The following is a 23,556-nucleotide window of genomic DNA, read 5'->3' on the forward strand; positions in this document are numbered from 1 at the left end:
ACACGGACTGCGCTGCAGTCAGCATCGTTTTGTGCCCATCGCCAGCGTTACAAATGTCAAATGGTTTTGCAATATTGATGTTAGAATACATGACGCCATTGAGAGTACGGGAATGCTACACTGATCAAAATATCTGGTGTGTAATAATATAGTTAGTATAATCGGTGTATTTAGTGTATTTATTTTCAAATTAAGGAATATAGATTAGAAACAATTTGCGATTTAACATTAAAACCAATTAATTGCGTTACAAATAAAATAAATACTTGTTAGGCTGATAAGTCTGGTAACTTTTCGATGAAAGCTTTTGTTAAGCTCTGGCAGTATTTAGTTCAGACATGAACCACTCTTTAAGCTCTTGCGAGCTTTCTTTTTCTTTATAGCTCGTTAGTGCGAGTGAGACAACTGCTGTGTTCAATGCAACTTTAGAATTTCGTTTGAAGTTGCGCGCATTAGAAATTCAATTTCAAAGTATAGCAAAATGAATAAAAGAGTGTTGCTGTTATTGTATGATATATTTAATTTCTTTATTAAAAATATTCTACTGGTATGTGTGTATGTGTTTGACAGTTTGTGTATATGTGCAGGCCGTGTGTGTGTTTATGTTTAATTTTATTTTATTATACAGTTGAACATTCGCTTTAAATATGTTTGTTTCCGTTTTTTGATGTTGTTTATTAGATTTAATGGCTACAACTAAGAATGTAGTACTTAACGCGTTTGCTAATTAATTGGATTGCCATTCTAGAGTCTAGACAATTACAAGTATCGATCCTCACAGGATGCTGAATATGTGGCAACAGCTTCTTGTTTTAGAAGTTTACAAGTTACAAATTTAGATTTGCGATTTGCTTTTGTAATTTCTATATTTATCACAAAATGATGTATAACTAAATGGGGGCAAATTAATCGAAGCATTAATTGAATACGTCCGAATTCCCCTTTTACATTCTTTGGCTTAATTTTGTTGGCCTTTCAGATTGCGTTTGTTTATCAAATTTCAAATAAAAAATGTTTAATTCATATTGCGTTTATTTTGCTGACAGATTTAATAATACAACTAAAGATTTACTAAATTAAAAGATAATATATAATCACACATATGCCGTAAATTACAAACACGTTATTGAAGATTAATCGACTTGCCGTAAGAATAGTAGCTACATATAATAATAATCGTAATAATAGTAATAATTGCTTCATATCACCAGTTTTGCCTGGACACAAACGAATTCCCCTCGCACTTTTTGTTGTCATATCGATTATGAGTGTGTATCACAAGGTTCAGTTTGTTGCTCTGTTTGTTGTTTACAAATATTTCAATTTCTAAGCACGTTCCTAACTAACCGATTTGCAAATTAGTTTGAACACGAACTAGCTGAAAACGTTGGCAAAAAGGTGGATTGGTTTATACGTCACGTTGATTGGTTGGGTCAAAATAGGGACGGACTGATCTATAAAGAACGTTGGGTAAAATTGCACTTTCTATGGAGATGGAGATGGAGACGGATATGGAGTATTGATGTACAAATGTACTTGAGAGTTCACGGATGCCGATTTAAGTGTTTTATCTATGGGAGCTACGCGGTGTCGGTCGGGTACACGGGTTTAACGACTTCTCTACAATTTGTTATAATTTTCAACCTATTTAAGTTCAGACTCTTCTGCTTGGTCACAAGATTTACACTTGAATGGGTTAAATATTGTTTGCTTGTTTTCTGAGAGTATTTTGTGTGTCTCTGTGTGTGTGGTTGTGAACGTGCCTATTTTACGCTAATCAATAATTATTAATCAATTGTAATAATCAATAATCAATAGTCATGCATGCCTATATACTCTATATAAATGTAAAACCTTAACGAACTAGACGTTTTGTGTTTATGCGAATTTCGATTTGTGTTGGCCAGATATTTTTGTTGTTGGGCGCTCTGCGTTTGATCTACTCGCTATTTGGTATATTTTGTTGTTGTTGTGGTTGTCGTAATCTTTAAGTAGAACCTTTAATGCAATGAAAAAACCATATGAGGGAAAACCAGTCGAAATGTCGAAGCACCATTAAGCTACGCCTATCTACGGTCCTCGAACATAAATTCCTATTGCGCGACCTCTATTTACAATAGATTTGATGATTCCAACTTAGCCTAGTCTTAGGGAGTACAAAAAACAGATCGTCTGCTTAACGTATCATATGCAGCTTCCAGCGGAGCACAAAATACGCAATGATGCGAAGGGCGAAGAAGATGCCAAGCAGGGCGACGGCATCGACCCAGAAGCGAGCGTCCTCCATGGACATCCACTCCAAGAACTTCTTGGGCACTCGATGATGACAGTAGATCTCATTGCAGTGCAGCTTGGCTCGATCCATGCCATAGATGGACACCATGGCACCTGGAAATACGGATTGCTAATTAAGGAACTTTAATATAGGAATGAACAGTTATTTACCCTCGAATCCGTAGCGCACGTAGCTGACATATGTGACCCACTGTAAATACGCCGGTATGGTATCGAAATTGACAAAGAAACCCGAGAAGAGAATCGTTGGAATCGTCGTGACAGGACCTAGAAAGACGCCTGTCTCGATGTTCATGCCAGCACCAATGAGCAGACCCAAAGATTGGGCCACTAGCGAGTTGAGCACACAGATTAGCACAAACATTGAGATGCGCTCCAGTTCCATGGGCTGGGAAGTTAAATAGTAGACGACGAGCACAAAGACGCTAGAGAAGACAATCTAAATGGAGATAAAGATGGTCTTTAGTGTATGATCTACATCTGATTGCAATCGCTGCTCACCTGAAAGGGAATATCGGCTATGGTCTTGGCAAAGTAGAACGCCTTCAGGGAGTACCAATAGTTGAGATGCTCCCGCACAAACACCGACATCTCCGTTGGAACTGTGACAAGCAAAACCCAAATTAGAATTCATTTAAACAGCTCAAAAGCTATGTTCCACTTACAGGTTAGAATGGTGGGCATCATGGCCGTGAAAGTGGTGAACAAAGAGACAAAGAAGATGCAGCCGGCATTGCTCATGATCTTGCTGGCCTCGTTGCCCACATCGTAGTAGATCATGCCGATGATGGCGCCCACAATGACGTGCGAAGCGAGTCGCATATGCGTCAACATCTTGTCGCGCATAATAGTGCGAAATGAACGCTTTAAAAGTATCCAAAACTGCGTCCAGCCGCTCGTGGGGAATCCCGTCTTGTTGGGCAATGTGACGACGCTTTCATGCGAGTCCAACAGCGATGTCATGCAGCCCACAACGGGATTTGTGCCGCCAGAGACAGCGTTCTGGCTTTGGCCACCCTTTGACGAGCTGAAGCTGCAGCTGTCGTCGTTGGTGGTGGGCATATTGATGACGCTGCAGTCGGAATTCTGCGACTGTTGGGCCTCCAGCTTCGGTGGTTTCAGTTCGGTTAACTCGTCTGCATCCGCGTCCGCATCGTCGGCAATTGCCTCGAGCGCTTTCGGCGGCTTCTCGTCCTCCAATTTGATCGTAGCTGCTGCCGTCGTCGAAGGCGCTGTGTTGGCGCTGCTGTTGTCTGTGCCGCTGCCGTTGCCCTTGATTATGTCGTTGGCAATAATGCCCTTGGCGTTGGCCAGATTCACGCCGTAATCCTTGTGCATGTACTTCTTGCAAGTGCCACTCTTGACTGCCTCCACCAGCTTGGGCACCGCCTCGCCGTATTCACCCGACGCCACCTCGAGCACATAGTCAGCGGGATTGTGGTAAGAGGGGCATTCATAGCCCAGCGAGGCCAAGTAAGGCACCAAACCATGCACGCGTCCCTCGTAGACACACTGGCCCTGGGCCAGCAGATACAGATGATCGAACTTCTCGAACAGCCGAGCCGAGGGCTGATGAATTGTGCAGACAATGGTGCGTCCTCCGCGCGCCAGGGATTTGAGCAGTGAAATTAGCTGGAAGCAAGTGGAGCTGTCCAGGCCAGAGGTTGGTTCATCGAAGAACATGACCGGCGGATTGTTGACCAGCTCGAGAGCAATTGAGAGCCGTTTTCGCTGGCCACCAGACAGATTGCAAGTGAGCGTGTTCACCGACTCCTTGAGGCCAATCGTTTCCAGTATCTCCTCGACCACTACGCACTTGGCATAGCTGATCATATTCTTGCCCAGCTTGAGATTGGCGGCCACCATCATGGCCTCGCGCACTGTGAGGTTCGCGATGAGCACATCGTCCTGCATGATGTAGCAGGAGAGTTTGCGGAATCTGCGCAGATTGCGCTCCTTGCTGTTGATCAGCACCGAGCCACTTAGCTGTGATGTTCTGCAAGAGATAAAAGAACAGTTAAAATGCTGCCCAGCACAGATAATTACATTGCACTCACTTGTAACCCGCAAGGATATTCATCAGCGTGCTCTTGCCAGCTCCAGAGGGTCCCATGATGGCCGTAATTTGTCCATTGCGAAATTTGCCCGATACGCTCTTCAGAATGGTCTTGAAGCCGCGCAAGTGGCCGTCGGGCACAGAGTAGGAGATGTCACGGAACTCAATGTCCACTGGCGGCCGCTGTGGCAGATGGGACAACGAGATTGTGCCCTTCTTCTGGCCATTGGGGCTGCTGTTGTTCTGCACCTTGGGAGCCAACACATGGTTATTGAGGGTGCCAGGAGTCGTCGAATTGAGTCTTCCATTGCACAGATTATTTTGTGAGCTGCAAAGAGATTACATACAATATATATTTCAGATGGGATTGGATGACTCAAGAATTGGGAGCCTACTTAAGTGGCTTTCTTAGCCAGCATGGAGTTCCGTCTTCGGGTCGTTGCAGGGCGCTCACACAACCGTTTTTGGTCAGTTTGGTTTGAACAAAGGACATAGAACGTTGCGTCCTGTGCAGATTGCACTTGGCCACATCCTGAAGCATATCCGCATACGCCTCAGCATACGCGGAGCGCCTGCGTTGCGCCTCCTCATACTGCGAGTTCGTGATACCAGGGGAATGCGGATGGGGGGGAAGGGCGTTGTTGCTCTCAGTGCTGCTGCAGCTGATTAGCGTTAGCTCCAAGCTGTTGGGCATACTCCTTCTTGCTGCTCGTAGTTGCACCACGCAGTCACAGGCACATTTTAAATTATTCTCCTTCTTTCTCTGTCTCTCTGTTTGCGTCTCTGCGTCTATCACTGCCTACTATCAGCTGGCTGTTTTATCAATTGGAGCTAAATGAGCAATAGTCCCAATCAATCAAGCGCTATCAGCATCGCTGAGCCGCAAGCTTCACAAGTATTTGCCACTTCACGTTGCCCCTCTTTGTTTATTTCCGACCCACACAAGTCCCACAATAGCAGCCACCATCACTGATGCGTGTAAGGGGCAAAGTTCGACTTGCTTCCCATTCATAAAATGCCGTGCGATTGTCATTCATGACAGCGTGAGTGTTCGCTTAAGCATGTTCATTAATATGCTGAACTATATCAATACATATTATACGTATGCATATAATATTGTAGTGACTATTGGCCAAAGTAGACCGCCAATATCGAATGCATGCCAATTACCTATACATGAAATAATAACAATTTGGGTGCAAACTATTTAAGACTGATTGATGGTGCATGGCAATTTGCTCAGCCTACAATTTAATTGATACTAAAAATAGGGAAATAGAACACTCCAGTGGAAGATAAATGTAAAGAATGCATGCTAAGTCATTCAATACTAATAAATTATAAATAGCCCAAAAACTTATTTGTCATACTTTATTAATTTATGTTTTTCTTGTCTTCTCATTTGCAGAATTTCGAATGCAACTGAATCATCGGTAAGTACCCTCATAAATATTTATCTCATTATTGATGTTTTTAGAAAAGATTACTTTTCATACTCAGACTATCTTTAATCATAATTTGCAACACACAAATTATTTACCTTTAAAGAAGTGTAATACTCAGTGTCCCCTATCTTCACTTGACAATTTCGGTTTTGTTTTTCACATAATTAACATAGGTTTGCAGAATTTCGAATTAAATTGCTTGGCGGGAGTATCTTAAATTCGCTGCTGAGAGAGAGTTTATTTTGTTTCAAGTGTTCTTGGGTTGCCGATTTTATTTGTTTTCATTCCATTAAATATTTGCGTTAAGTACCGCACACATTTAGTGCGATAATATTTCCGCAGTGTGTGGTAAATGTTTTTGTAGACCGAAGAATCTTTGGATTAATGAAGCAATTGAAATTCTTTCACTGTTCGAATACCAAATGGGAATGCTGGGGGAGGTGGGGGACTTCGATTGTAATTTTATACTCGACGCACTGTTGTCAATTAGTTTTGCGGGCAGCAATCATCTTTGGCTACAGCAAATTACAGCCATGTGCCGCAGAGCAAAAACGAAACAATCGAAATTGGCAGCGTGGCGAAGCAATTGGCAAAAGAGATCGAGCCACAGACTGTTTGACTGTTTGTATACAGACCAGAACGACGAGTCAGCTGTTGTCTATCTGCAGTCGACGTCGTCGCCAACTAATACCAACGCACTCTCTCAATCGCATTGTTACCAACACATATGCGAAATCAAAACAACAACAGTGTCAACGTCATCGACTCATTTGTGTTTGTAATTTTTGCAGTTTGCTTTTAGCTTGATACGATAAAAACGAGTGAAGCTTTCCCCACCGTTAACCACTTCGTCACCACTATGCAGCAGCCTCAGCTAGAGCTAGAACGAGAACCACAAACACAAACACAACCACAACAACAGCTACCACATCCATTGCCATCTGCTGGCCCGGTTTGTCTGTCCGGGTGTCCGGGTGTCCGCTCGTCGTATATCGTGTATCGTGAATCGTTTCCCGCGAATTTCTCGGTGCGCGTGCACTCAGCTGCTAGTTCGACTGGGTACATTTTAAGTGCGCATGTACTCGCTTTGCACTCAGCACTCAGCGGCCGCACTGGCTTCGTTCAGTGCATGTTAATGTTAACGAACCCAACGAAGCCCCAAGCCAACTTGTCGAAGCAGCAGCAACACTTTGTGTGCGACGCTCTTGCGAAATGCACGCGACTCGTTTGTTCCGCTGACTCAATGCGAGACGGGCCAAGACTGACTGACAGACATGGACATTGAAAATTCTTTTCTTCTTTGTTTGAGTTAGGAATGATCCGTGAGCTCTCTTTGTACTTTGTACTTTTGTGCAGTTGGTTGCTGGAAGCAAATTAGCGAAGCAAAAAACACGAGAGTACTGCAGTATTTTGGATCAAGAAAAGTATTTTTCTTCTGCTCTTATTTGAAATTCAGAATTTCATTATCGACCCTCGAATTACAATTCACACTTTCGCGTAATTTATATACGCCACTTTGGGCACTCGTGGCGCACAGGGTACGATAAGTATAAGTGCTTATCAATCTTAAGGCGTTGTAATTGTTGCCAAGTTCCTGCTGCCAATTTAAACTACCATTAGACCATTATGGAATTGAGTATATTGATTGATTAGCAGGGTAATAAAACAGCTGCTACTGCTACTTCAAGAATTCAATTGCTCTTTGCCCAGCCAAGCGGGTCAGGCATAGTTACATTGTTGTTTAGCACTGATTAAGGCTAGCCGGAAATATCAGCTGGTGCAAAAACACATTAGATCATCTGAGCTCAGCGACAATTAGGCATTCTAACATACATCTACTAGCTGGGTAAAACTGAGCTGCTGCCTAATCTAAACGAAAGTCATATTCATTGTTATTAATATACACATGACCAGATACGAGAGTGGAGAATGTGAGTATGCTAAAAATGTGAATGTGTCGCATTTAAATGCTTTGCTCTCAATTAAAAAACAAAAAAAACGGCATTGCAAATCCCCTGCATACGCGTGTCGCAAGAAGAGACAAAGACTGTAACAAAAGGCCGATAACTTGGTCGAGTACAGTGTATGATAGCGAGGTGGGGTTAAACCTATGTACATCAACAACAACCTTAAGACTGCGCAATTAATGTATCTTGAGTGGGTATCTCGAACGGGGTAACATATTATCTAATGTTCGTTGGTCTCTCTGTCCAGAGTGGACGATTGCACCTTGTGCTTTGCCTCGTCTCGCCTCGATGGAATGCTAGCTAGCTGACCTCGAGGTGTGGGAAAAGGTCAATGTGTCTGGAGTGTGCGAAGCGGACTTTTATGGCTGCCTTGACGCTGTCCAAGTCACCAAGCACCAAGCACCTCCTTGCCTAGCCTTGCCTTGCCTTGGAGGATTCACAAGCTGACAGGAATTAGCAACTTAGCAACTGCGGCGCCCAAGTGTCTGCTTGGGGTTTTTCTTTGCTTTTATTGCCCTGCATTGAAACACTCGGTTTTGCTTGTGGGTTGTATGGTTGGTTGGCCAACACAGTGAACTCCTCGTCGTTGTCGCAACTTTGCATTGCATAATCGTAGCACGTTTCGCCCGAAAGGTGGCCGACTTTCAGAGCCGAAGAGAGCGTCAACATCGCGACCCGTTTAGCTATATAAATTTCTTATGGCAATCGCTGTCGTTTCTAATATGCACATAAATATTTAAAGACAAATCGAAGCACGGAAAAATGAAAATGGACGAACACCACAAAAAAAAGACACCAACGCAATATGGTTGAAAGGCGCCCGCAGAGAACACAGAACAGAGAACGGAGAAACAGAGAAATGAACTCAACTCAACTCAAACTGAAACTGAAACAGCAACTAAAACTGACTACAGCTAAGTTTGGATAACTTGTCCGCTTGTCGGCTTGTCGGCATGTTCGATTTTTCCAAGCCCGCGGCGTCGTCGTTGCCACGAGGCATGAAAGCATATAGTATCGAAGAGGTATGCCGATATGCCTTAATACCCTGCATGTTCAAAATGGTAGGTGAATATTTGTTAATAATGCATAAACACAGAAATACAGAAAGTTATTTGAGCTGTAGTCAAAACTTTAAATACAAATTGAAGCAAAATATCTGTAATTTATAAATATATTGCGTTTATAAACTTGAATTGGGTAACATATGTTAGTAATATATTACAATTTCAATCCAATGAATTTCAACATAGGTATATAGGAAATAGTATTCCTGTGTTTAAAGTTGAATCAAAAGAATTTCGGTTAGCAGTTTATTTCCTCCTCTATAGGAAAGAGTATATTTGTAGGCGATTCCCATTGTCGGTTCCTTTATCCGCTTTGCTTCGCTATTGTTTCTGACAATGTGGCCTTTTCGCCTTTACCGTTTCAACTCGCAGTTACATATTTATTTCGCTGCCAGCTAGTTGTAGTACGAATAGTTGCTCATACGACATGTAGGCCCATTCTTCCTCCCATTCAATGGGAATAAGTGTGCGTGTATTATTTATGGCAGTGCCGACAATAACGAACCAGAGAATAGAGAAGCGCTTTCAAGGGGAAAAAAGATGTAAGGATGTGCCAGGCATTTACAAATGTTCTTGTCTCTGTCTCTGTGCTAAGGTTGGCTTTTGTCTCTGCTCGGTGAACTACGGAAAAGTCCAGCAGTCCGTGCAGCAGTTGTTGCATCTCTTGTGAAAGAACGACACAGGATCGACTATTTTAATTACTTTCGCTTGAGGAGGCGGAGATGGGCGTGAACGGTGTGTGGCATTGATTTGAGCGTGGGTGCTTCAATGTTCTATTAGATGTTCTATTAGCATTTTAATTACAACGTCGCTCTGGGCAGCTACATCGAACCAAGGTCGTAAGTTACCAACTTATTCACTACCAACTCGCTTACTAATATTTTCATACGTTGAAGGACATACAATTGATTAGATTGAGCAATATTTTAGAATGCAGGTTTTGTTTTCCGTCCCGCGACCGTTTGCAAATTATGGTTACTAAATCAAAGTCTGTAACTATAATCACAAAAGTATTACAGAATTATGTTCGTATTGAATGACGACGCTGCACATTTCTCAGCTCGCACGCGATTTGTGCTGCTCCTTAAAAGTGTGCTTGACTCGACTCAAGGATGATGATGACCAAGGGGCCAGCTAGCATTCCGCTAGCATTTGTTGCATGTGCTTTGTCTATCGATTTTTCACTTCCTTTTGCTAAGGTGCGCCGCCATTTTGCGTGTGCGGGTTGAATAGCAAAAATTAGCCAGAGATGACATTCCGCCAGACTGTCCCAGTTTATTTTTGGCCTAGTTCAATTAGCTATTCGGAAAAAAACACACCCATCTTCCGGGTCCTGCTCTCCTCTTGATTTATGGGGGACAACTGAACAAAGCAAGCCTCGAAAGTGTCCTGGCGTGATTTGGCTGATTAGCCAGATATTTGGTATTTTGGTATTTTGGTAGGGAAATTATGAGCTAATGAGCACAGCAGCAACTAACGTATTTGGGTCAGGTGAGCATGTAATGAAGCACCACCTGAAAGGGGGATTATCCTTGGTATATTCCCATTCCCATTCTCATTTCGATTCCATTTTTTCGCCTGTCATTCCCCAAGACATAAGCTATGCTAATCCTATTAACGTGCACTCAATATTTTAATGATGAAATCGTGCGCCTTATCTTTCGTACTCACCCGTAGTTGGCATTGCTGTGCTTCAGGTCATTGGTGGTCTTCTGGAGGGGCAGTGCCTGCAGCTGATTCAACAGTGGCACTGGCTCAGACTTGGCGTTAACTGTGCCAGATAGTTCCCCAGTTGCTGTGGCTCCTGCTACTGCCGGTGTTGTTGTTGCTGTTGTTGTTGTGCTATTGTTGCAGCTCTTGTAGTGAACTGCTGATGACGTCGATGTGGATGTGGATGTGGATGATGTCTTGGCGGGCAGTATGATGGCGCTGGAGCCGTTCTCCTTGTCCACGAGTGGCACATTCGATGCGTGCATGTCATCCATGATGACTGAGAACTCAATGGTCTGTGAATCACTGTGAGTGTCTGTGTTCAGTTCAGTTCAGTTTAATAGTTGCAGTTGGCAATTGGCATTAGGATGTGTCAGTCAGTCAGTCAGTGGTTGGTTGGTTGGTTGGTGCTTGTGCTTCTGCTTTGTGTCTCTTTGAGAGTTCTTTAAAGCTACTAGCTTCTTTATTTCACTGTCGCTTCAGTTTTCTCTATTTATTATTTATATTTATTTGGCGTTGCCTCTATTTACATATGAATCTCTCTGCGTTCGATGCTCGTTCTCTTACGAGTACTTTGAATTATTCATTGTTTATCATGTTCACAATTTCTTGGCATTTCTGTTACGTAGTTGGAAGTCGATGAATAATGCAGGTTGCTATCGCTGTCGATGCTTCTCTTTCTCTTCATCCCAAGCAGCTGCAAAAAAGTAAATTAAATAATCTTATTGGAGGATGTAACACATCTATTTTCGATTGTTTATAACAGCATACAAAACAATGCAAACTGACAGACATTGGACAGTGTTCTCCGCTGCCAGCTGCCAGCTGCCAGCTAGACAGCACCTCATCGATACTGTCACATGAATCACACTCTAATTTCCATTCAATGCCAGAACAAACGCACTAATGTTAACGACACTGATGTTTTCAATGTCGCCAGATGATTCTCGCTTTCGAGTTATCAGCAAAGACAAACAAACAGAGATATTGTGTTGTTGTGATTTGGCGCCAAGTACACGAAGAGGAAGAAGTTAATCTTTGTTCGAAAATAAAAATCTCTTCTGACTATGTAAAAAGTGCAACTTCTCATACAACAGTCTGTTTCTCATTCTATGGTGCGATGTCCACACGTGCTTGGAAAGTTCTGCGCTCTGAGTTTAGCTGCACCCGACTGGGACTTGATGCTTTCGCAGGTGGCTGCCTGATAAGATTGCAGCTGTGTATGAATCGAATCGCAATTCAGCGAATGTCAGTCTATGAAGTGCCCCATACACTATATAAATTTATTACAGATTTGTTTGCCTCGGCGATTAGCGTCGATTGTGATAAGCCCAATCAATCGAATATGGTTTCGGCTGCTCTTCCTGTTAATCGGAGATGTGTAAAAGGCCTTGCTGTCGTTGTTCTTGTTGTTGGTGTAGCTAATCGCTTTGCTCATTTTTGGCCAGCCAAGTGTTATATGCTGGGCCAAGTTATCAGCGTTATCGACGCAGCTGCAAATGGTCTAATCATGATGTCGATGGTAATACCAATGATAATGATAATGTTAATGATAATTATAGTGTTAATCATTTGCTCCTAGCCATTTTCACACTTCATTTGTATGGAATTTCGGGATGGAGTAGACCTTGAGGTCCTACCTTAATATCTTTAAAAGTGGGTTAGTGGTGCATACAAGGAGCAGAGAGTAGGGCGCAGGAGCGTGTCTTATCATTGGCGAATCCTTGACCTTTTCCTTCCCACAAATAGACGAAAGTTCACGATTAATGCATGCAGCAGACAGCAGCCGCAGCAACAAACAGAATTGCTAAGCGATTTATTTATATTTGCGGTAATATTCATAAACAAATTGTGACCGTAAACAATTAAATAAAAATGTTTTGCCAATTCTTCTCGCACTCGCAGCATAGCTGAGAGCGCAGCGTGAGAGTTGAGAACTGAGAACTGAGAGAGCGCACAAAACAGACAAGAGTTTAAACAGAACAGAACGCACGCGCGCTCCGTAGATACAAAACGGGAAGGCATTTAAAGATACATTTTTTTGTTTAAATTAAAACAAGCATGTTGTTCCTATGGCAGCTCTACGACTGAGTATTATGTGAGCAAGCGAGTGCAAACAAAGCTGATAATATTTACACATTTGAACACAGTTGGGGCTAATGCATAGTAAGGGGGATTGGGATGAGGATGGCAGCCAAAGCCATCAATCAATTGGCGGTGGTGTTGATTATGCGGTGGTGCATTGGGCTGCTGATGGCTGCTGCTGCTGCAGTTTGTTGTTGTTGTTGTTGTTTAGCCGGGGGGGGTTGGAAAGTGCGTGCAACAACCACCAACCGTGAGAGGCAGAGAAGAAGCGTGTAACGAAGTCACGCTAGGGACGACGCAATTCCATTTTATTCCTCGTGTACTTAAAAACTATTGTTTGCCTACCTTAATTCCATAGAATGAAATCCAAGAGTTGCCAGCGCGTAAAACTTGTTCTTCTAATTGTTGTTGCTGTTGTTGTTGTTGTTTGTTGTTTTTTTATACTTTATACTGTTGCTGCCGTTGGTTGTTCTCTTGAAACAGACAGCGATGCTCGTGTTGCTAGCTGAATTGCTTTTTGATTTTCTTTATTTTAGGCCCATTTATACAGTCAAATATTTCACATTAATTTGGCTGGTTGTTGTTGGTAAAACACACGAGCTATTGTCTCGCTCTCTATCTCTCTCTCTATTTATATTTTTTAATACGTAATTGTTTTATTTTATTATATTGCACTACAATTCGGTACGAGAACGAGGGGAATGGGAGAGGTAACAGCTGAGCACAGCCAAAGCAACACACATAAAGAGCAGCTCCTCCAGCACAATTTGAGAGTTGTGTGTGTTATGTTGTGTGTGGTGTGCTGTGTGCTGTGTACTGTGTGTCTTTGGGCTAATTTAAGATACCTCGAAAGACAACGAAAAAAAAGTACTAAACGTGTTTCTTCTTTGGCGGCGGGTCGCGCGACGACTGTTCCCCAATGACTTGTGAGGAGACTTGAGCGCAGCGCGAACGAAAAAGAACTGAAACTGCGAGCACAGCTAATGCTGCTGCTAAGCTACGCGCTGTATCTCGCTCTCTCGCTCCCCCTATCATGCGCTCTTTTGCGAGTCTGTGTGACTCTTGCTCTCTGCCGCAGTCACGCTCTCACGATGCTGCTCTCACTTTGTTGCTGGCATATGGGAGTGTGAATGTGTGTGCGTGAGAGAACGAAATCGTGTGGGAGCTGTGTGGAAACGAAGCGACGCTACTTTGTTGTGTTGTGAATGGCACCCCGCTGCACACCCCTCTCCCCATACAGTGGCTTTGTTTGGCTGATTCTCAATGTTGCCACACTGTTTACGGCCTCTCCCCTTATCGGTTGTTACACGAGCACGAGTCTATGCGTTAGTGTGTGTATGTGCTCTGCGCATGTCTCTCTGTGTGTGTTTTTGCTTCAGCTGACTGCCAACAGCTGATCGTAAACACAAAATAATCCTACCCCATGCCCAATGCAGTCTCAGTGCACTTGACTGAGTGCAGCTGCACTCGATCTTCCAACTGCTTTGTTAGATTCTACTGCGTCTTTATTACAGGTTAAGCATTCCTCTCTTAATACTCTGCACACAATTAACTGTTAACTGGGCGACTTTAATAATACCCCCTTCGGCTGCCATTTCGAGCTGAACTTTGAACTGCGCTTACTCAACTCGACTCGTTGCCATTGCCTTTGTGTCGAACAAAGCAAATGTCGAATGGCAAGAATAAAAAACAAAACGGAGCTTTGATTTGCCACGAAGTACCGAGCATGAGCAATATGAGAACTACTGAGTCCACCAGTACACTCTGTTGACGATCGCACTCAAATGCACACACACACACACACACACTCAAATGAACGCTCAACTACATATCTATTCGCTGGTGTGTAAATATCGTATTCAAACTCTGAGCGCCAGCTGCGTGTGTGACCTATCTGTGATAGGAAGAGCGATTCTAGCATTGACCTCATTCTATTCATAATCCGCACTCTGTGTATAAATGTACAAAGTGTGCCTATACTTTTGTACGTGACTGTTGGGCTTGTTAGGCGAACTTGAGCTCAATCGCAGTATCAGCAGTCGATTTTCGATGTTGTTCACAACATTTTGCAAGACAGCGGAAGCAACTATACTTATATTTATGTAAATGTGTTCACTTATTTATTATTGTACTTATCATTGGACTATGATTTAGCATGGATGCCATTTATTCACACGTAGCATTTGTTTTATAGCCGTTCAGCCTAGGATTGGATGGATGCCATGGATGCCATTAATTCACCCGTAGCATTTGTTTTATAGCCGTTCAGCCTAGGATTGGATATTGGAATAAATATAATTATATATTAAAATTAAATCAATTAAGGAATTTTAACTTTAATTTAGATGTTAATCGTGCATTCGAGTAAGGTTGTTATTTTTGTGTTTCTTTTTTTATTCTTGTACTATGGACTTTAAATGAGTATGGATCCCATTTCACTAAGACGGCATTATGAGATTGTCGAAATATGTGACTAGGTTGCACATTCTTCTATTTCATTTCGTCAGATAAATAATTCTGAGTGTTATCAGTTTCCGTGTATTTAAGTGTTCCTTCTATTCTCCTCCACTGCTTACAGCTGGCTGTCATTGGGTGCGTGGCAATTCAGGTCAGAGCTGCACATTTTCGCACTTGATGAGCTGCCATCGTCGACTACCGACAACTGACAAGCGACACGTTGCGACAACGAGCAACTGCATCAAAGCTTTGCGAGTGCAAAACATTTGGCGGTGTGGGTTAAATCAATTGAACCTGTCGTGGTCGTGGTCGTGGTTGGGGATGCAGCCAAAAGCCGCTTTTGCATTGAGTGCATTGTATTTGTTCGACAGAGCAATTAAGCCGACTCAGTCCAACAGTCGTCTCCCGGTGCATTCAGGTGTTTACTTTCCTTACCTTCGAGGCTGCCACGTCACGCCACGTCACATCCCTCCCATCCCACCTGCTATACATATTATATTTGTCTAATCGCTTGTCGTGACTCAATGCACGCTCTGTCGTGATTGAAAAATTACTAACTTCATGACTGCAATCAATAAAAAACTGCTTAAGATTTCCGATATAAATAACTCCATGTTTCGTTGTTCTCAGCTTTAGTAATTCATATTTTTCAAACGAACGTTGTTGTCTTAGAATTTTTTTAAAGTTTTAACATTATTTAGAATCTTAAAAATTAGGAACAATTAATTGAATTTTTAATTAATTACAAAAAACCGTTTTTCTTATTTGATTTAAACGTTCAGAGCTTTTGCTGGAAATGCTATTCCACAAGCTTTGTGTTATAACGTTGTCTCGCTCACACACATATGAATACAGATAAGAGAACCTATTTGCTTGCATACTGTGTGAGAAGAAGACAACCTATGTGTCATTAAAAGCTTTTCAGTAAAGTGCTGCCCATAAGGCGCGCATTTCAAACCTTTTGAATTAATAGAGAATGATGTACCCACTTATTAGTTTCTCAAAATCTAATGTTTTAAAAGTCGATTGCTTTAGTTTTAAATAGTTTTATTTGTCAAAAATTAATTAACTTATAATTTCCCAAAAGAGTTAACTTTAATTACTTTATTATTGAACTGGTTGATTTTGTAAATCATGGAATTCCCCTTATTCTGGCACTAAAGTCACGCTCACTGAACAATCTCGCTGTGTATTTCCATCCTCGGTCGCCTCAAAGCGCCACCTGATCTGCAAAATTCAGGAGGACGCGCGAATCTTTCCGCTGTCTCGCTCTTGGTCGCTGTCGCAGTCGCCACTCTCAGCAGTATCTTCGTCACCGCTGGCTCCCTCGTTGCCCCGGGCAAACAAGTGCCGAAGGCAACTACGCTTCACGTATAAAAAAGCGCACAGAGCGCAAAGTAGAAAGATAATGCCCACGGAGCTGCCAATAATCAAAGCTCGCACTTTACGCTGCGAGGGTACATCGAGTATCAGTTCAGGGCTGGCTGCTTGGTGGGCATCCGATCCCACGGCCAACACCTGTATCTTGAAGGTGGCGTCTTCCTTCAGGTGTCGCAGTTGATAGAAATTGTCAAAGGTTTCGGCGGTGCCGATGAGGAAATGCTCCGGCTCCTTCCACCAACGGACCGTGTACAAGCGTAGCGACTCGAGGCCTTGCAGCGGATGCTCCCAGTGCAGCAGCCAGCCTTGCGGATTGTTGATAATGCTCAGATTCCAAGGTGCACCGAGTCCACCAGTGCTGGACGGTTGACTCTGTTGATGTGGCAGATGTTGGGCATCAAAGTCTTCGCCGCGAATGGGTGAGGCTGGAAGGAAAGCAATGTTAGTGAAGGGAAGTGAGGTACTTGTGAGCGCCTTACGTTGGGTTTCGAAACGCAATTGCTTGCTAAACATCCCGTCGCCATACTTGTCCTGGCTGAGCACCATGAACTCATACTCCCTCCCTGGCAGAAGATGCTGCACAGTGGCCTCCATGACGGTCTTGTCGAGCACTCGCAGAGTTCGCCACTCTGGCGCATCGCTGAGACGATACCACACAGTGTACTCGAGATTGGGTCGCAGGTAGCCTGCGAGAGGGGATGAATAAGCAGGAGAGTTAATCAATTGAATTTTGGCGAAATTGCTTGCAGTTGATCTCACCTGGCTGCCAACGTATTGTGATGCAGGTTTCGGTGCTGTTCGCCGTTAGGTTGTATGGCGGTCGTGGGGCAATGTTCTCAATCATTAATTCAGCTTCGGCCGTTATCGTTGCCGCTTCATTGGTCGCCGAGCATTCGTACATGCCCCGGTCCGTTTCCACCAGATTGGTGATGGTCAAATTGCCGCCGCTAAAACTGTGCCGGTCCACTGCCAGGGCCTGGCCATCTTTCTGTGTGCGTGTGTAAATTAGTTAAATCAGAGTCAGTCGTCGCAAAAATGCTGCACATGGTCGCGAGTCGCGACTCGCCATGGCTACGCGACAACGACACACATGAATATTTCAAAAAGCAATCAAGCGTTTTACCAACCAGGTAGATTGGTACACTACCAGAATAGCAGACAGGCAGTGTGTCGTTGTCCGACCATCTGCGAATTTGGTGAATAGCCAGCTCCGCCGGCAGATAAAAGTCGAGTGTACTCGCCTGTGAAATATCTGCAACCCAAACTGCTAACCAAATAAGGTCCTAGCTTGCATTTAATTCTGTTTTCTTTAAGATATCAATCAAATTTCCCTGAATCTTTTGCCTGCTTTGTTTGAGAGCTGTATATCTCAAAGTCCTTTACGGCTACTTTGTGTAATTCCAGGTGCATTCTTCTATCATGTCTGATGACACTAAGCTAAAATACTCTTCTATACTTCGAGTAGCGAGTACAGCCAGTCAGTTGTCCATTTGGGGGCTTGGAGCAGGGCATGTGGGCAGTGGGCAGTGGGGACAGTCTTTGTAACAATGCAGTTGGGACTTACCCGACTCCACACAATGGAGGGCCGATTGTTTCCGTCCCGGTCGATGGCTTCGCATGGCAGTTCGGCTGTCTCGCCCAGTTTCTGTATGTAAATCGCCTTCGGCGTTACACTGAATATTGGTGGGCGCAGCACAATTACACTAATGATGGGCGAGGGGCCATCGGTGCCGAGGTCATTGTAGGGAGTGCATGTGTAGCTGCCCGCATAGTTCTCGTTCACCTTGGAGAAGAAGAGGCTGCCGTTCATCTTGTAGAACACGCCGGGCACATTGTACGAGTCAAAGAGGAGGCCATCCTTCTCCCAGCGCAGGTTTTTCAATGGCGGATTAGCCCGGAAATGGCAGTCAAGCACGGCTGGCTGTCCATAGGGCAGGTAAACTTCCGGCGGTGCATAAATAACCTTGGCCTTATCTATGGGTATGGGTACATAAGTGAGAGAGAGAGAGAGATACATTATCATCAATTTTGTAGTTATGGCGGGGGCTTCGACTCACGCACATTGTATATTGAGAAAAGCCTTGGCTGTTTGCAGTTCGCCTTCGTTGTTGCGCACCTTGCACTCGTATTCGCCCAAGTCGCTCATCATAGTGGGATCAATGCTTAGGCTGCCATCGGGGCCCATAAACGAGCGTCTGATCAGATCCTGCACCTCCTGTAGCAGCACGCCATCCTTGTACCACGAGGCCTGCGAACTGTCGGGATACTTCATGACGCAGTGAAAGAACGCCGTCTGACCTTCCATGATGGTCTGATTAACGGGTGGGATTTTGATGAGTGAGCCACCTTGCACCGCCAGATGATATCGTGTGCCGTTGTTGCGTACGCTTGGCGAGCGATTGGGGAAAACGATCTGGCAGTGATACCAGCCCTGATCAGACTCTCGAATGGCAGTTAGATTCGCTGACGCTTTGCCGTACTCCGGATGATGGCTGACCAGATGCAGGCGTCCATTGAAAAGCTCGTTCGTCGAGGTTTCGTTCTCGAACCAAGTGAAAATCTTTTTGTTCTGAGAGAAGAGAGAAGAACTTGATAAATGTTTAATTTGTTACTTATTTATTTGTTAGTCAGGAATAGTTTGCGCCAGTTTCAAGTGGAAATCCTTGTGTTCAGATAGAAAAGCGTGCAGGTGGCGTTTGCTTAATGCGGGTAGCATTTATAAATTAGTCTATGATTTTGAATTGATAGTAAAATTACAATTTGTAGTTTGTAGTTTGTAGTGTCGCATGGCAATAAATCATGCAAAAGTCAAGCACATTTGGCAGACTCGGCGCTCGGCACAACGACGCACAAATGCAGTAAATAATTATACGTCCCGTCAGCCCTGGCAATGTAACAGTTAACGACACACACACACACACACACGCACATGTCTGTGTTTTGTGACTGCCTGTCTGTGGGTTTGTATACGTGTGTGTGGGTATATATTTGTTTACGTACATGCACAGACAAAGACCACAAAGTTGTATCTATACGCCCAATATAATTTGCGCAAACACCCGCTGTGTTGAGCACACAGTCGATGTCGATGGCGATGCCGGAGTGGCCGTGAAAGGGAACCCCTCTCGAGCAATGCGAGGACGTTGACTGACCGTGTTTCGGGTCCATGTCCATCTCCGCTCCTGCCCCTCACCGGGTCGCAACATTGTTGACAAATTAAAATGAGCTCACGTGGGGCATAACTTTGGTGACACTGAATCGATTGAGATGCGGAACTCATGTTTCTGTTATTATTTATCCCCTCGATTTGGCCTGCATCTCATTTGGGAAGTCTTTTGTAGGCAGGCAAATATGAATTTGCTTTTCCCATCATTTATTGTATATCATATTTTTTCTAGATTTTTTCCTCTGATAATGTTTGCTAAACTATTATTGTTTTAATTAATGTTGAATAGATATGCCAATGTTTATTAAGCATATTTCATATGTTTATAGACAGATGCAAATTAATTGCGTTAGTGCAAATAAAATGAGTTTGCAGCGCACAATGCAAATATTCGCAAAAAGCAACGTGGAATTAAAAATATTAAAATTCTGCTTCACTGGCTGCTGTTGCGGTTGCCATCCTTTATGTAATTGCCTTGACAATTAACGCAATTCAAATAGCGGTTTTTTAATTTTCACACACTGCTCAACTCGGAAGGAAATGCGTTGCCTTATTAAAGTCCTTTGATTCGGTTATTTCGAGAATGAGGAATGTAGAGATTTCCCCCTTTTAACTTCCCATTCGAAAACTCTGATTCAATACGGTCATGATTGTTTCATTTACTGCACCTCCTGCTGTTAGGCTGCCAATCAGGCAGTCAGTCAGTCTGTCATTCGGTCAGTTATGCTGCCTTCCTCCTACGGATTGATCCAATAATAAACCGCATGCTAGGGATTTGGTTGCATTCGCGACAGTGTTGGGTTATTGATAGCTGATGACCGCAAAGAGTGACAGTCGGGTTGCAATTTGATAGTTTTAATTGTGTGCCACAAGTGTTGGTTGATCTATTGACATTATGTGTCGAGTGCTGCTTTAATTAAAATCGGCAAATACTCATAGATGACAAGTCCCTCTTTGTGTGTGTGTGTGTGTGTGTGTGTCGAGCTTTCCGGCTTTGGCCGAGACGAGCATCAATGTCAGGCAAAACACCAGCATCATCATCATCATCATCATCGTTATCATCATCGCCAGTTTGTGACTGTGAGAAATGTTTTTCTCTTGATGCGATGCGTTGCATCATTTTTGTCTACTTTTGGGACAGCCAGACAGCAGTCGGGGATGCCAAGTACACCCAAGTACACCCAACTGTGTGTCAACTGGCAACATCTGCTGCCTCGCCGTACATTTATCAACATTATCTAACAAATTACAAACGTAACTTGATTTATCCGGTAATTTTTTACCGCTTGCCCAGGCTACTACGTGCGCAAAATTCGCGACTACGGCCGTGAAAAGTAGTTTTTGATTGCACACACACGAGTTTGCATTTGCATAAATATATGTTTTGTTTTTTGTTGCTCGCAGCCAAAGGAAACATAATAGGAGGTCTAGGTGTCAACTCATTCTCTGAGTACTATCTCAACAACATGATCAAGATTAGACCACATTCTTCTGTTTCGGAGGCTTAATTAAGTCACCGAATTGATGGTGGATCAAATCACTCGGTTAATCTGAAAGTTCGCTAAACTGTGACACTGTTTTGGATCGCAGTTTGCGTTGAAACGTTTTCACGCACAATTAAAGTGAATCTATCAAAAATGACATCATGACCCGTTGACCGAGTAGACACTTATGCATTAATACAATACAATAAAACAGAATCAAGCCGAGTCCAAACTGCGAGCTGCGTGTTTGTGTCTGCAGCAAGTGACAGCGAATTACGCAGCCAAGCAAATAGTTAAAAACAGTGGCGAACCAGAAAAGAGCAGACATTCCCCATTCCCCATTCCACAGATTTCGAGCATGATTTTGGGGCGTGTGAGTGATGAGGCGATGAATAGTAATTCACTTGATTTAAATACAAACGTGCGCCGAGTGGGTGGCGAGCACTGCCCCCTTGTCCATTGCCCCCTTGCTCATTGGCCTTTGGTTGTGTAGTCGCGTTGTGCGAATTCCTGCAATGAATTTGCAATTGAATTTAATTGCATTACTCACAGTTGTCAACAAAATGCCAACCAAATTCAATGCGATTCAATTCAATTGAAATTGATTTCAACTCTTTGCTGGTCTGTTCAGTTCAGCTCAGCTCAATACGGCTCGGTTTGTTTCCTTTTTGTTGCCCTCTTTGATGTCACACTTCAGATTCACACTTATCGAGCAGTGCAGTGCAATAATTTAAAGTGTTTGCAATACTGTGCGAAATCAGCGCACACGGGGCTGCGTGTTTAATGAAATTTAAAACACAGACACGCCCAATAAGCAGGGCAGGACTCAACTCGACACACGCCCAAATGACTGCATGTGGTCGTATTTAATTAGTGGCCAGGGCCAAACCAAGCTCGACCAGCATCAGGCAACCCTTTCCCTTTCCCCATCACTGGATGGAGGCAGAGCCCTTTTAATGAATGTGAGAGCGCCGCTGCTCTGTTGCACAGTTGAACGCTGCAGCTACAGCTGCCACGGCAGTAACTGCAATTAAGGCTAACCAAGCGCACGACATCCCACGTCAGTCAGACAGCCAGTCAGACAGTTGCCAGTTGGCGCACCTACGCGTAAATATATATATATATATATATATAGTATTCCTGATAAATTCATAATTTCGACAATTTCATTTGAAGGTGCGTGTGCGTCAGGACACCGCATGAAAAATAAATGTCGTGAACATGTTTGAATGTGCCACACTGCTAAAAAGCGAAACATGTAAATGTTTGGAATCAAACTTCATTCTGCTATCGAGCAGTGCTTTTTTTGAAATGTAATTAACGATGAATGATGGATGGAGGCATACTCTGCGTATGCATACTATTCACATGCAATTCATGAGCTTGACTTACATCTTTGCTCCAGTGGACTACGTAGGAGATTGGGGAATCATATGGGAAATCTATATAGCAATTAAAGACGACATGCGAACCGACTTTGGCCTCCAGATTTGTTTGTTTACGATGATCGCGCGCACATGCCACACAGGATATGTTCATTAAGAGCACCAGCAACAGCAGCAGAAGCGGCAGCGGCGGTTGCTGTGCCTCGCTCTGTCCCGCTCTCCACTTCGTCGTGAGATGACAGCTCTTTGCGTGTGTTCTTTTCTTTGACTTTGGCATTTTGGTTTGGTCTTGGGCTTGGATTTGGGTTTGGGTTTAGAGAAGTGTCTAAGACTAGACGTAGATGCTGGCATATACTACGTATTTAACTTTGCACTCTTTATGCTTTCTCACTTGCACTTAGGGCTTGCGTGGCCTTGCTTTGTAATTTGAGTATTTCCGCATTGTTTTTGTGAATCACAACAATTTGAAGTCGCAAATGAAAGAAAATCAGGTCTGATCCGTTTACGTAATCGTGTCTCAAAACAAAATATTTGTTGTATTATTATTTGAATGATGCTGTATGCTGTATGCTTTATGCTTTGTATGTTTGGCGGAATACTATCAAGACTGAGGACAAAACTGAACGGGGTCGCGCACTCGGGAACTACTCTCGACGACTGCAGAATCGCTACTGAAAAATGCCACTGAAAACATGCGATCAAGAGGCGGAACGCGTTCCGTTGTCATCAGCGATGATTTTGACTAGAGTAGAACTAGTACTACATATATGATGAGCACATATTACTCTATGTACTTGTAGAAATTTGAGCATGAGATGCTTGCACTGCGCTCAGTGTGCACTGACGAGCTGAGCCTGAGCTGACGATGATGATCATCAGTTGAGAGACCTTAGCACACTCCACTTTCACATGCCTCGAGGCTTGACTTTTGACATACGCCCACAAATCGCAGAGGCGTTTGGCTTTGCCCCGCTCTCTTTGTCTGTGTCATTCGCAATTTGAAATATGCTCACAATTCACTTTCATCGACGTTTATCCACTTAAATAATTGGGGGTGCGCTC

General features: G+C 43.5%; 2 protein-coding genes across 3 annotated transcripts; both read right to left on the reverse strand.

Moving 5' to 3' along the window:
- Positions 1–526: 526 nt before the first annotated feature.
- LOC117564004 (ATP-binding cassette sub-family G member 1) lies at positions 527–13,576 on the reverse strand. 2 transcript variants are annotated; one of them, XM_034242594.2, is made up of 7 exons: positions 12,968–13,576; positions 10,499–11,234; positions 4,353–4,679; positions 2,961–4,291; positions 2,797–2,897; positions 2,446–2,734; positions 528–2,388 (listed from the first exon to the last, which is right to left on the reverse strand). In XM_034242594.2, the coding sequence occupies exons 2-7, from the start codon at positions 10,810–10,812 to the stop codon at positions 2,177–2,179; spliced, it is 2,574 nt and encodes an 857-aa protein (XP_034098485.1). In that variant the 5' UTR covers positions 10,813–11,234; positions 12,968–13,576; the 3' UTR covers positions 528–2,176. The 2 variants fall into 2 exon arrangements, with proteins under 2 accessions (XP_034098486.1, XP_034098485.1); XM_034242595.2 differs by lacking the exons at positions 10,499–11,234; positions 12,968–13,576 and adding an exon at positions 4,747–5,470 and having other exon boundaries at positions 527–2,388.
- Positions 13,577–16,126: 2,550 nt separating this feature from the next.
- LOC117565502 (protein borderless) lies at positions 16,127–23,169 on the reverse strand. The gene is made up of 6 exons (XM_034244634.2): positions 22,502–23,169; positions 18,521–19,028; positions 18,024–18,433; positions 17,219–17,447; positions 16,939–17,145; positions 16,127–16,884 (listed from the first exon to the last, which is right to left on the reverse strand). Exons 1-6 carry the CDS (start codon positions 22,769–22,771, stop codon positions 16,316–16,318), a joined length of 2,193 nt encoding a protein of 730 aa, XP_034100525.1. The 5' UTR covers positions 22,772–23,169; the 3' UTR covers positions 16,127–16,315.
- Between the last annotated feature and the right edge of the window lie 387 nt (positions 23,170–23,556).

The sequence above is a fragment of the Drosophila albomicans genome, chromosome 2L, assembly GCF_009650485.2.
Source record: "Drosophila albomicans strain 15112-1751.03 chromosome 2L, ASM965048v2, whole genome shotgun sequence".
Lineage (NCBI taxonomy): Eukaryota > Metazoa > Arthropoda > Insecta > Diptera > Drosophilidae > Drosophila > Drosophila albomicans.